The sequence below is a fragment of the Anas platyrhynchos genome, chromosome 37, assembly GCF_047663525.1.
Source record: "Anas platyrhynchos isolate ZD024472 breed Pekin duck chromosome 37, IASCAAS_PekinDuck_T2T, whole genome shotgun sequence".
NCBI lineage: Eukaryota > Metazoa > Chordata > Aves > Anseriformes > Anatidae > Anas > Anas platyrhynchos.
Genome location: NC_092625.1, coordinates 3960167 through 3972919, shown reverse-complemented (window position 1 = coordinate 3972919; position 12753 = coordinate 3960167). Strand labels below are relative to the sequence as shown.

At 51.2% G+C, this 12753-nt stretch overlaps 1 protein-coding gene across 1 annotated transcript; it reads right to left on the bottom strand.

Moving 5' to 3' along the window:
* Positions 1–1751: 1751 nt before the first annotated feature.
* Positions 1752–11990, bottom strand: LOC113840541 (uncharacterized). Its single transcript, XM_038171811.2, has 11 exons — positions 9284–11990; positions 8968–9029; positions 8451–8604; positions 7999–8255; positions 7769–7854; positions 7468–7592; positions 7046–7157; positions 6191–6833; positions 3181–3272; positions 2714–3010; positions 1752–2197 (listed from the first exon to the last, which is right to left on the bottom strand). Exons 1-8 carry the CDS (start codon positions 9399–9401, stop codon positions 6377–6379), a joined length of 1371 nt encoding a protein of 456 aa, XP_038027739.2. The 5' UTR covers positions 9402–11990; the 3' UTR covers positions 1752–2197; positions 2714–3010; positions 3181–3272; positions 6191–6376.
* Between the last annotated feature and the right edge of the window lie 763 nt (positions 11991–12753).

The following is a 12753-nucleotide window of genomic DNA, read 5'->3' as shown; positions in this document are numbered from 1 at the left end:
TACTGGGAGGAAAATTAACTCAATCCCAGGTGAAATCAGGACGGATGGTCAGAGTGACTCCAAGCACAGGGCAAACTGACTGCTGCCTTCGTGGTAAGTTCAGCAGGTCCTTTCTGCAAGGTTTTGTCTTGCCTTGGTTTGCAGCTATGGCAGTGGGAGATGCTGAAGAAAAATCTTTCTTTGGCCACCGTGTCTTTGAAGCCTGGCGTGGAGTGGAAGCTTGGGAGCCCACAGCTCCCCTTTTCCTGAAGCCCTCCTGAAATAAGGTGGAAAAGAAAAAGCTCTTATATATCCAAATCATTCCTTTGCCAGCTGGATCCATGGGTTAAGATCTGCTGCTCCTCGAGGAGTTTGGGGTTCTCACCTGGCTCACTTGACTTTGCGTGGGCAAACCTTAAGTATTCACACAGAAATACCCTGCTCCTCCTCGCCTTGGCCAAAAGGACTCCTCGATCACCTCCTGGGGCTGGGAAGACCTCGAGGAGGTGCCACGGGGTTGCCTGGAAGAAGCAACAGCCGACTGCATCCTTGTGAGCGATGGCTGAGGTCAAAGCAGCAAGGCAATGCCCAGGGGACAGTGCCTTGTGTCTTCTTGGAGGAAGGGAAACTCAGCCCCACGGGGCAGGCCTGGTTAACACCACGCTCATCCACAGAGGAGGTGCTGTGAAAATTCAGAAATGAGGCTGAATTTCAGAGGCAAGCAAAAACCAGGTTTAATTGTGGGTTAGGTGTGGGATAGAGCAGATGCACAAATCAACCCAGAGGCTCTTCTCTGAGCCAACAGCACGTCTAGACTGAAATGCAAAATAGTCACAACCCTAAAACCCAGAGATTTTCTCTGCCATGACCCCGAGGCTGTGCACAAGCACACACAAATACACACACTTCAGGAAGGAGGATGGAAAGAAACACCTTCCCATGAAACACACAAGACCTAAATACAACAACCAGCTTTAATTGGTAAGACTCAAGGCATGGGGTTGTGCACAGAGGAGAGGAGTAGTCAGGTACTTCCAGTTCACTGCTTCTGTCTCTTCAGGACACTGAGGCAGACAATGAGGAATCAGGCAGGGCCCAACGGAACGGATTGCCTTGGCAAAACAGAGTAAAACCTTTAAGGGTTCTTCTTCTAACTCATCTTGTTAGTCCATCCTGAATCCTTCTTCCAGATCTGTAAATGAGGGAAGTAACAGCATCAAAAATTGCTTCTCTGTATTCTTGGACCTCTAAGGGAAATCAGTTTGGGGTTCAAACAAGAGAGGAGGGTGAGCAGTGATCCTGTTCAAGCTCTGTCCAGAACACCCTCCCCAGAAAGGAAGGTAAAGTAACACTCAAAATGAAGGATTTTTATTTTTTTTTGGCAAAGAAAATGAAGTCCCGGGATCAAAAGAATTAGTGTGGTGCAATAAAAATTAAATATTTACCTCTTTTCTTCTTGAGGCGGTGGGAGAAGAAAAAGATGAGGCCATTGATGGTAAAGAACGAGCCACCAACAAGGATCTCTCGAACCCAGCCGATTATCTGGCCTGGGAAGGAACCAGTGGTGACTTTACCATGAAGACTCTTACAACGAGCAAGCCCACCTATAGCTACCCAGATCTTGGAGGGATGGAGGATAAAAGAAAGAAGGTCTATAAGGAGGTCCTAGAAAGCCACGGTCTCATCAGAAAAGCCATGTAAGGTGATGAGACTCTTTTCACTGAGATTTTTTTCCCCAGTATTTCTTGTATTTGTTGTTGATGAGAGCATGGTTAGACGTGGCAATAAGCTCATTTAGTGATGGACACAGAGACAGATGACACGAATGAATTCATAGGCAGGCACACACAGAATAAATTACCCAATGATAGGTCAGTAGTTATTAGAGGTTTTAGTGTGGAAGGGATGGAAAACTCACGTTTCACATAGACATTGACCCAGGGGCTGCTCTCGGAGCGAACAGCACGTCCAGACTTAAATACAAAATAGGCACAACTGTAAGACCCGGAGACCTCCCTTCCTGTGATTTGCAGGTTGTAGCTGTAGTTTTGCAGTTTCACAACTGGGATGGAGATTGCAAGTCCAAAGTCTCCATAGTACTGGAATTCCCTGATGTAGAATGAAGAAAAGGGGACGGTGCAGAGGAGCTTGACATTGTTCCCGTATCTGTAGACTGGCTGCTGAGGATCCAGGGACAAAACCGGGGCCACTGGAGCATCTGGGGGGGAGAGCAAACAAAACCTGCTACCTATTGACATAAGGATTTGTGCACAAAACCCATTATTTTTTCCAATGTCATGCTTCAGATTTGACAAAGGGAGTAGACAAGTTAATTCTCTAGAATATTACTGGGACAAATACAGAACTTTTTACTAACGATCAGCTCTTGTGTGAGTCATTCATCACTCTTTTTTCTACATGTCTTGAACTATGAGAAGAGAAGCACAGACCCACAGACCTCAGAGATAAGAATTCTGAGCAACTCAGTTTCTTTGTATTCACCAAAGTGCAGAAAATAAGTACTCACACGACTAAAGAGGAAGGCACGTGATGCACCCCAAACCGTAAGGAAAGGCTTGGGGAGGCTCAGCGCTGTGAGACCCCTTGGAGGTGACAGAGCTGTTAGGCTACCCTATTCCTGACTGCTCAGAGAAACCCAGGAGCACAAAAGGAGCTTGTGAGAAGGCAGAGACTCGAAGCAACATCATCTAGAGGCAACACAAGACCCACGTACCCTGAACGTTGATTGAAAGAGGAAGGCTCCTATTGGAAAGAATTTCTCGTCCAGCATCCTTCACCCAGTACATGCACGTGTACTCCATGGCAGACGCTTTTGCAGCTGTGAGCTGGAACCAGGCAATTGTGTGAGAGTAGGAAGTACGTTTGTAGACTTGGTCCCCACTTCGATTGAAGAACCGAAATCCATCTACGCTCTTCATCGTCGGAGCCGTGCATATGAAAGCAACGCGTTCCCCTTCGTAGTAGACATCATAACTGGGGTCTGTGGAGAGCACAGGGACTGGCAGGGGGTCTGGGAAAGAAAGGTAAGGATTTAGAGGACGGGAGGGAATTTTCAAAGGGGAAAAGGAAAGTGACACATCCCTTTCCTCTCTGTTTCACAAAATGCAATCCAACTCCACCCCACTGCCAAAGAGTCAGTTTAGTTGGAGCGCATCTCACAACAGGTAAAATTGTTCTTACCAGCAGAGGATACAGCAAGTGGGAGCACCTGGAGGAAAGCTGTAAGAGACGGGTATTGAAGGCTTTGAGATGATAGGACAAGTCACAGGAGACTGCAAAAAAAGGAAGAAAATAAGCCACTTACACAGCAGCTGTGCGAGAAAGTATTGCATCATCGTGACCAAAACCGTCTTGGAGAAAAAAAGATGGGCGCCCAACCAGCTTATATTTCGGGCCCTATGAAGTCCTGCCCCTTTGGGGAATCAGCTGAGAAGGCAGCCACTCCCCAGCACTACATATTCATGGTTCCGTGGTGTGGAAAGTCTGGATGGATCACGGAGCAAACCAAGTGCACTATGCCACAGTCCCTTTGCAGACACTGGAGAGGGCATGGCAACTGCAGGTCATGATCCTGATCCTCCATTTCTTGTGTTTTGTGAAAATTTCCCTTGGGAAATCCCAATCCCATCCAGAGATGGGTTCTGGGCTTGGCTATCTGTTCTCCTAGCTACTCCACCTGCCTAGTGCAAGGTTTTCTCCCTCTCCATAGGGCGACCACCAGAAATTTAACATCCTAATGAGCAACCACTCCTTCTCCACCATCCATCTGTCCATTTACCCACCCACCGTCAGCTTTGTGTTCACACACCATCACTCAGACAAATTTAGCCATCTGTATTGCTCGGTTTCTTCTACACACTCTGCTACTTGGTTCCATGTTTCTCGATGCAGACTCGTATCCCCAGGTACGTTCAGATGTTGAATTTGTGAGGGCTACTAAGCCAGCATGGGTCACTAGCCCCAAATGCCTAAACTATAATCTCAAATGACCTAAATTTACCACTTTAGGCAATGAACAAGATGTCCCATCTTCAGGTGTCATCATATGTCTGCCCAGGACCAACCCAGGGACAAATTTTTTATCACAAAGGCTAAACACCTTCACCCAGTGACCAGCCTCTTAAGCACTGATGGCACTTGTTCCTTCAAAACCAGGCCTTAGCACCCTTTTTTGATGTTTGAGTTCCTAACCCTTAATTGTGCTAGGGGATTCATTCAAATTCAAGCTGAAAAAAAAGCAAATCAATTGCCCAAATTGATTTCAGCCTGCCCAGGTCTCTTGAAGAGCAACACAGCTGCCACAGTCACCCGCTGGACTCCAGTAAGTCCTAGAGGCAGAAATGACATCAAATCTGGAGGATTATTTTTAAATACAGATTGAAAGGCCTTGGTTTTGGAAATGAGAGATGATTTTTGGTTGCTGGTTTAATTGAAAATAATAAAAATAAAAATTATGTATCAACTGCAACGAATCTGAAGAAAATTCATGTGCTGCTGAGGCTTCCTTTGGAAAAAAAATCTACAAAAAGCAACTTATCTTTTAGCTACATACAACATATGTTGGATGAGATTATTTCTTCTGTTAAAGTGATTTGATGATTGCCAAGCAATTGACTGATATCAGCACTAGGAAGCAGTATCTTGAATTTACAGAAATGGGGCTGCTGGAGTGTTTAAGGGTTTGAGAAGGCAAGTTCTCATGGGTCCTAAGAGAGGAGAAAGGAGGAGATGAGCTGGGCTGCAGGCTAGGATGAGATGAAGGATAAATGAATCAAATAAAAGCTTACAGAGATCAATATCTGGGGTTTCTGGCCAGCTGCAAGGATTAGAGAAGAGTCTGAGGAGCAGTGGTGGGCTGACCTGGCTGGCAGCTAAGCCCCACACGATGCTTGCCATGAGAAAAGAGACTAGAAAGAGCAGAACTGACAAAAGTTATGGGTCAAGGTTAAAAATGTTCAATAAGCAAATGAAAGAGGAAGAAGGAATTTAAAAAATAAACACAAGTGGTGCAAAGGAGATTTCCCACCACCCCCCATTCATCCTTCACACTGGGGTTGCCCCCTGCTGCCACCCCCTTGCCACATCACCCCAATGCAGACCCCCAAACTTTGGATGCTTGGACCCTTAAGATGGGTGCTGGACCCTAAAAGGAGGTTTTGGGTCCTAGAACTGAGGGTTGGAGCCCTTAAAAATGAAGCTGTGGATGCTCAACGGGAAGCTCTGAAATGCCAAACCAAAGCTCTGATCCCCAGAAATGGGGTATGGACCCCAAAATGGTGCTTTGGGGCCCTGAAATGAGGTTTAGGGTCTGCCAACTAGCCTTTGCTCCCTCAGAAGTCTCACTACACCCAAAAATGAGGCCGTATCTCCTTGAAGGAGGGCTTGGGGCTTACCGTGGAAATACAGCCCCAAAAACTGAGGCTCTGGGACCTAAACAGAAGGGTTTGGGCCCTAAACAGGAGATATTAGACTCTAAAACACAGGGTGGAAGCCCTTAAAAGGATGTTTTGGACCCTAAAATGAGGTAGCCAAAGCAGCAGTGTGCCATCAGCACTGCTGCGAGCACAAATATGGAATGACACCACAAGGACCGCTGTGACGAAAATTAACTCTAATTAATTATCCCTCGCAGGGTGAAATAAATAACAAACCGCACGGCACAAGTCCCATTCCTGCCCCTTCAGCATCTGCAGCCGCCTGCCCCAAGTCAGCCGGGTGCAAATCCTTGTTTATAAGCGCTGCCTTGTCATGTCCCAATTAAAATAGCTCTTTGGGGAAAATGAAAATAAAAATTAAAGCAATCTGGGAGCAAAACAAATAGAGCAAACTTGCCAGCACTATGGTTTTTGGTTTGGTTTGGTGTCTTTGTTTTGCTAATGTGCAAAAAGCAAGCAACCTCCGGACCTCAACCACCAGCAGCCTCCAAACTGAACACGAGAGCCCTGCTGAGAGCTGCAGGGATCGCCCAGCTGCCAGCATCTCCACCTCTCCCCAGCCAACTTCCCTCTCCCGCTGGAGAGAGGGCAGCATGTCCCACGGCCTCTGGCCTCTCTCTTTCTGCTCCCTGGCATAACAGCCTGGACCTGGGCACCTGGAGAGTGATCCCTGTGCCGTGGGTTGGGAACCAGCTCCTGCTGGATGCCCCAGAGCTCCGTCCTGCCCGAGCGTGCTTCAGCTGCGCAGCACGTACCTGCAGCTGTGTCCTGAATCTTTCTCATCTCGGCTCCAACAGCCTTTGATCTCTGCTCAGACATGGAAACTGCTACTAAAACCAGCAAGGAGGTTTTCTCCTCTCTCTTCATGTCCATTTCTGACATGTCTGTGCTGTGTAGTGCTGGAAATAAACTTGGACATGCACGTCAATCATTTTTGGGTTTTACTTTTTGAGATACTGCTTCCATAGTTCCAAGATCTCAGCTTGTGTGGGGGGTCTGTCCTCTCCCAGGCGCCTTGCTCTTGACGGTTCGGACACCAACGTCTTGGATGTACCGTCCAGGGTGGGCAACAGCAGGGAGGTGTTATAGCGAGGCCTCCGGGGCAGGCTCTCCTCAGAACTCGGTGATGATACGACGATTGTAGGGAGTCTCTTTGCAGCTGGAGGTCTCAAAGAGAAAGGCAGCTTCTTGGAGCTTGTCTTTGTTGGAATCTTTGGCAGTCCACCAGCATGGAGGACTGTGTCCACTCCTCGCTCTTCTCCAGTGAGCCCCGGAGTTGTCGCTGCCCACACTCGGTCCATCCCTCGTGTTCCATTTCTGGCTGTGAGTTTGTCCTGGTCTTGGCTGGCCAAAGGCTGGTTCTTGACAGGAGGCAGCCCTGGGATTGCTGGCAGCTGGCTGAAAAAACATCAAAAAAGACTGCATGAGCACACGATGGCACTGGGGCCGCATCCTGCACCCTGAAAACGTGACCCTGCTTGCATACCACCACCCCATCCACCCCTCCAGGTGCTGCTTTCAGCACTGCGGGGCACCCCCAGCCCGCAGTGTTTGGGCTGGGCGAGGGGCTCCCTGCTGCGAAGAAGACAACCGTGAGCCTCCGGCCTCACCTGATCCCAGATTCCTTCTTGTCCTCCTGTGCTGTTTCCTTCAGCCTTTGGAGCTCGTGTTTCGGGATACTCGCGCGCACGGTGAAAGGCATGTCGAGCAATCCCCCTGAGGCTGGAAAGGACGGACATGGTCAGAAGTGGGGTGCTGCTGCTGCCGACATCGGTCCCAGGGGGGTGCATAGGGTCTAGGATCCCCATCCTCCTGCCTTCCCCATGCACAGGCACTGTGGCCACTTCCCATCCCAGGGCTCAGTTTTGGGGAAGCCACCAAGAAAGATGTGGGGACAACAGGCTGTGCCCAGCTGGCGGGCAGAGTTTTGGGGCAGGCTGGAGCCTTGGGAGCACCCACACCAGGGCATGAGCCCACTGGATCCCAAAACTGGGCCACCCGTGCCACGGGAAGGAGCCGGCCGCTGCTTTACCTTTCTTGCCCTGGCTGAGAGGTGGCAAGACCCCGTCCTTCTTCTTTTTCTCCTTCCCAGGGAGTTTCTCTGGGGCCTTGGATGATTTCCTGTATGACGATTTGGGCACCAACTCCACTGCAAACCTGCACGCAAGGAGAGGACCCTGGTGTGACATTCGGCACGAGCTGCCCTTTCTGCTCTCTGTCGTCGCCTGCTCATGGGCACGTTTTCACATTCCATAGAGGCTGCTTTTGGCCAAATGGTACCAAAAAGGAGCTGAGCAGCTGCACTGAGCAGCCGACTTTGCAAATATACTTACTCGGGGAAGATGACGACACGGCCAGAGGATGTCAGGGAGGCTATGACTGCCAGCCGGGACACCACGGTGTCCATCAGCTGCGGGACCTGCAGGGGGGAGAACAGAGGTGGGAGAATATCCCTGGTGGGGGGGATCCCAAGATCCCAGAGCGGGCAGGACCGTCCCTTTGGCCTGGCCTGAGCCATTCCGACATGCTTTCGGATTGCCTGGAGCAAAACAAAGCCCCTCACCTTCAAAACGGCATTCTGAAGGTCCTCCTTGCCACACAGCATCTCCAGGACGTCGTAGTAGAATTTCATCTCCACCCTGGTGCCTTCTATGAGGAGCACGCCCAGGTCCCTCAGGACGAGGGCGACGTTCTCCCCCTCCCGCAGGCACTGGGAGATGAGGGCCATGGTGCCTCGCATGCAGCTCTCAGCTTTCTGCCAGGACACGCAGGCGTCCGCCGCCACCTCGGCACGTCTCAGGGGCTCCAGCTTCTTGTGGGCTGGAAAACCACACGGGATGGATGTTGTTAGGCACCCGGCAGCCTTTCATGCATCTCCCCCACGTGCTGCTTGTTGCAGCCATCCCCCCAAATGCCCCAGCTTTGGGCTGGCTCCGTGGCTTGGCTTTTGAGCACGCAGGCCATGCCCCACATGCCCCGGCCGTGCAGCCAGCAAGGTTTCATCCAGCACCTTACCTGGCAGGCTGCCGTTGCTGTCCTCAAGGTGGTGTGTGTTTATGAGGTTCGTGGCCAGGTGAAACACCGGCCACTGGAAAATCATCGCCTTGTCCCCAGCTTGGATCCGTTTCTGGATTATATCGAAGGAGCCCAGAGTGGGGATTCGGACACCCTGCGAGTGGAAGGGAAGGGCCAAAGGGTGAGGACAGGCCGGAGGAAGAGCTGGAGGTGGCCCCATTCCAGTCCTTTCCCTCCCCTTGCCCTTCTGAAAACGCTCTGCTGCAGTCAAGGCAGAAGCAGCCTGAGGGGACCCAGGGGCCTCCAATGACTGGGATCGGCCCTGAGACACCACACCACCTACCACAAGGGATACCGTGCCTGCGTGGTGCCTGTCAGCCCCTCGGTGGGGACTTTTGGGGTGAGTTCCCTGCTTTCCGGGGAGGGGAAGGGTCACTACAGCCCGTGGCCCCGAGCTGTGGGGACTCCCCTGACTTGGAGAAGCCAAGCAGAGAAGTTGGACTCGGCGCCGACCCACCTTGTATTGCAGGAGCTGCTGCAGCACGTAGTTGGCCACCGCATTCCAGACGTCTGTTTGCTCTGGAAAGCAAAGGAAAACCTGGTCACAGTGTGTCTGGTGGTCCCACACCTCCAGCAGCACCCCGAGACCCGATGTTTGGTGCCTGCTCACGCTGGGTCTGGTGGTCCCACAGCTCCAGCAGCATCCCCAGAGCCGGGGTTCGGTGGCAGATGAAAAGCCCCAGCGGAGACACCCCGGGATGGCTCCGCCACTGGGTCTCGCCCAAGGAAAGCCCCAAATGTGGTTGCCAACACTACTCCTGTGGTACCCGTACCTTTGGCGGTGATGTTGGGCATCAGGCACCTGCGCTGCATGCCGTCCCACAGCTCTACCCGGGATGACTTAATGCAGGAGGGTTTCCTCTCCTTGGCAGAGGTCGCGTTCAGGCTCATCTCTGCACTCGTCCTCTGAACGATCCAGAGTGCAGGAGCCCGCGCCCACGTCCCCTTTTATACTCTAGCCAGGCTGTGTCATGCCATTGTGACACGGCCACCGCTCTATTGTGACACGGCCACCGCTCTATTGTGACACAGCCACTGCTCTATTGTGACACGGCCACTGCTCTGCTGACCAGGGAGATGTGGGTCGTTAGGCGCCAGTACCTCCCAGTCCATACCAGGCCTTCTGTAATCATGGATCAAGAAGTTTCGAGGCCCCTGGATCTTTCTCAGATAACCTCTGACGACCTTAATGTTGCGTCCTGTTAATAGAAGAGGGCGCGATGGTGGGTGGAGAAGTGTGCTTTGGGTGGCTCTGTCCTTCTGTGGATCTCCACGTGCAACCTTTAAGCTGGTCAAGGAGTAAATAGCATACCTACGGGCACAGTAACACGGCCATACCTCGCTGTTTTGGGCCACCTCACTTGATGTGGGGTTGCTGTATGATGGGGAGGACTGGTTTTGGGAGGAGCACGAATACTGCAGCCAACTCAGCGGTCTGGTCCCGTGTGTACAGAGCTCCTTCTATCACGGTGAAACCACTGAGGTCTGGGGGACTGGAACTCACCACATGTCTGCTAGGAAATACCTAACCTTCACTTGGGCTTTTGACCCCATTTCCACAGCATTCTCCTGGAGAAACTGGCAGCTCGAGGCCTGGACGGGTGTACGCTTTGTTGGGTTAAAAACTGGGCCCAAAGAGTCGTGGTGAATGGGGTTAAATCCAGCTGGAGGCCGGTCACTGGTGCTGGCCCCCAGGCATCAGTACTGGAACCACCAGCAGTGTTTTTTGCTCCTGGGCTCTGCCAGGCCCACCCAAAAAGCCCTTCTCTTCCCAACACGCCTCCAAAGCTGCAAACAAACCCTCTCCCCTCCGGCCACGAGCAGCCTCCTGCTTTGTTAGGCCTTCCCCACGCTGACAGGAGACGTGGCCTGCTGTGTCTGCGTGTCAGCAGAAGGGGGGACAACGCTGCAAAAGGGGGGACTTGTGTCTAAGGGCTGCAGGGAACGCAGCCACTCCATCGAGCAGCACCAAGGGGGCTCCCAACAGCCCCACTGCCCCCCAAACTCTGCCTTCCTACAAGGAGACAGCACCCAGCAAGGACTCAAATGTGAATCTACAGCATCTCCCTGCCACTGCCTCAAAGGAGGCTGGAGCAGGGTAGGGATCATTCCAGTGATTCTATGGTTCAAAACATTGCTTTGGTCTGAAAACTTACCATTTGAGACCAAAAGTAGGGCTTTTGACCCCCAAAGTGAAGCTTTAGATGATAAAAGAACCTTTGGGCTGCGAAAATGGGGTCTCAGGTCCTAAGGATAGGATTTCGGGTGTACAGATGAGGCTTTTGAGTCTAAAAATGAGACTTTGGATAATAAAGTGATTGGGTTCAAAAAAATAATGATGTTTTGGACATAAAAAGCTGGGGCTTTGAACATGCACATGAGGTTTTGGTTCACATATATGAGACTTTGTGTGCTAAAAATGGAAGTTTGGAAAAATAGAACAGGCTTTGGATGCTAATGTTGGTCTTGACCCTGAAAATGAGTCTTTAGACAGTAAAATGAGGCTTTGTACTGGCCGATTGATGGTTTTAGCCTTAATATTGAAGCTTTGGACTTATCAAATGAGCATCTAGGCCCTAAAAACATGACTTTAAGTAAAGAAAACATGGCTCTGGCCCCTAAAAATGAGGCTTTAGTTACAAACAGATGACACTCTGGTGCCTAAATTGAGGATTTGGATAACAAAAATGAGACTTCAGACTCTAAAATGAAGCTGTGAGCATAACACTGAGCTTGGATTCTCAGTGGAGGCTCTGGACACTGAAAATGAGGCTTTGAATCCTGAAACTGGAGCTTTGGACGCTCCAAAATGGGCTGTGGGGTCAAAGAATGAGGCTTTGTGTCCTAAACATCAGGCTTTGGACTGAGCAAATGAGGATTTGAGCCCTAGCTTTGAGGCTTTGGAAACTGAAAATGAGGCTCTGGACTCTAAAAGCGAAAGTTCACATGCTGGTGAAGTCCTCGTGAGTGACCTGCCCCTTCTTCCCAAAGCCATAAACCCGCTTTTTCTTCCCGAGCTCTAGCCAGAGCTACAGTGTCAGAGCTTGATGTTTTGGGCCTGAGGGCCAAAAGCCTAATGTTTTGGTCTGAAACCCTCCTTTTATGGCACAAGGCATCCAACTGTTCAACCCCTCCTGTTGAACTCCCAGGGCCTAACACAAAGTACCTAGAGCCTCATTTTGGGTTAAAACACCAGTACTGAAAGGTCAACGCCTTTATTTAGAGAACAGGCCATTTCATAATCTGCTCCATGAGCTGCCCTGGCACCAAGAGCAGACTGACAGGCCTGCAGCTCCCTGGACCCTCCTTCTGCCCCTTCTTTTGGATAGGCGTCACATTTGCTAGCTGCCACTCAGCTGGGACCTCCCTAAAACATCCCTGCGCTCATCCTCTGAACAATCCACGCTTGGAGCCTACAGACCGGGGCTTAGGCCCTGAAGAGAAGGGCTTGGGGCCTAAAGAGAGGGTCTGGGCCCTAAAGAGAGGGGTTTGCGGCCTGAAAGAGAAGGGTTTGGGCCCTAAAAAGAGGGTTTTGGGCCCTAAGGAGGATTTGGGCCCCAAAGAGCAGGGTTTGGGTCTCAAAGAGAAGGGTTTGGGCCCTAAAGAGAGGGTTTGGGGCCCTAAAGAGAGGGGTTTGGGGCCTGAAGAGAAAGGTATGGGGCCTAAAGAGAGGGGTTTGGGGCCTGAAGAGAGGGTTTTGGGCCTGAAAAAGAAGGGTTTGGGGCCTAAAGAGAGGGGTTTGGGGCCTAAGGAGAAGAAGGGTTTGGGCCTTAAAGAGAGGGTGTGGGGCTTAAAAAGCAGAAGGGTTTGGGCCGGAAAAAGTGGGGTTTGAGCCCTAAAGAGAGGGGTTTGGGGCCTAAAGAGAGGATTTGGGCCTGAAGGGAGGGGTTTGGGCCTAAAGAGAGGGGTTTGGGCCTAAAGAGAGGGGTTTGGGGCCTGAAGAGAGGGTTTGGGGCCTGAAAAAGAAGGGTTTGGGGCCTAAAGAGAGGCTTTGGGCCTGAAGGGAGGGGTTTGGGCCTAAAGAGAGGGGTTTGGGGCCTGAAGAGAGGGTTTTGGGCCTGAAAAAGAAGGGTTTGGGGCCTAAAGAGAGGGGTTTGGGCCTAAAGAGAGGGGTTTGGGGCCTAAAGAGTGGGGTTTGGGCCTGACGGGAGGGGTTTGGGCCTGAAGGGAGGGCTTTAGGCCCTGAAGGGAGTGGTTTGGGCCCTAAAAGGAGGGGTTTGGTCACTAAAGGGAGGGGCAAACA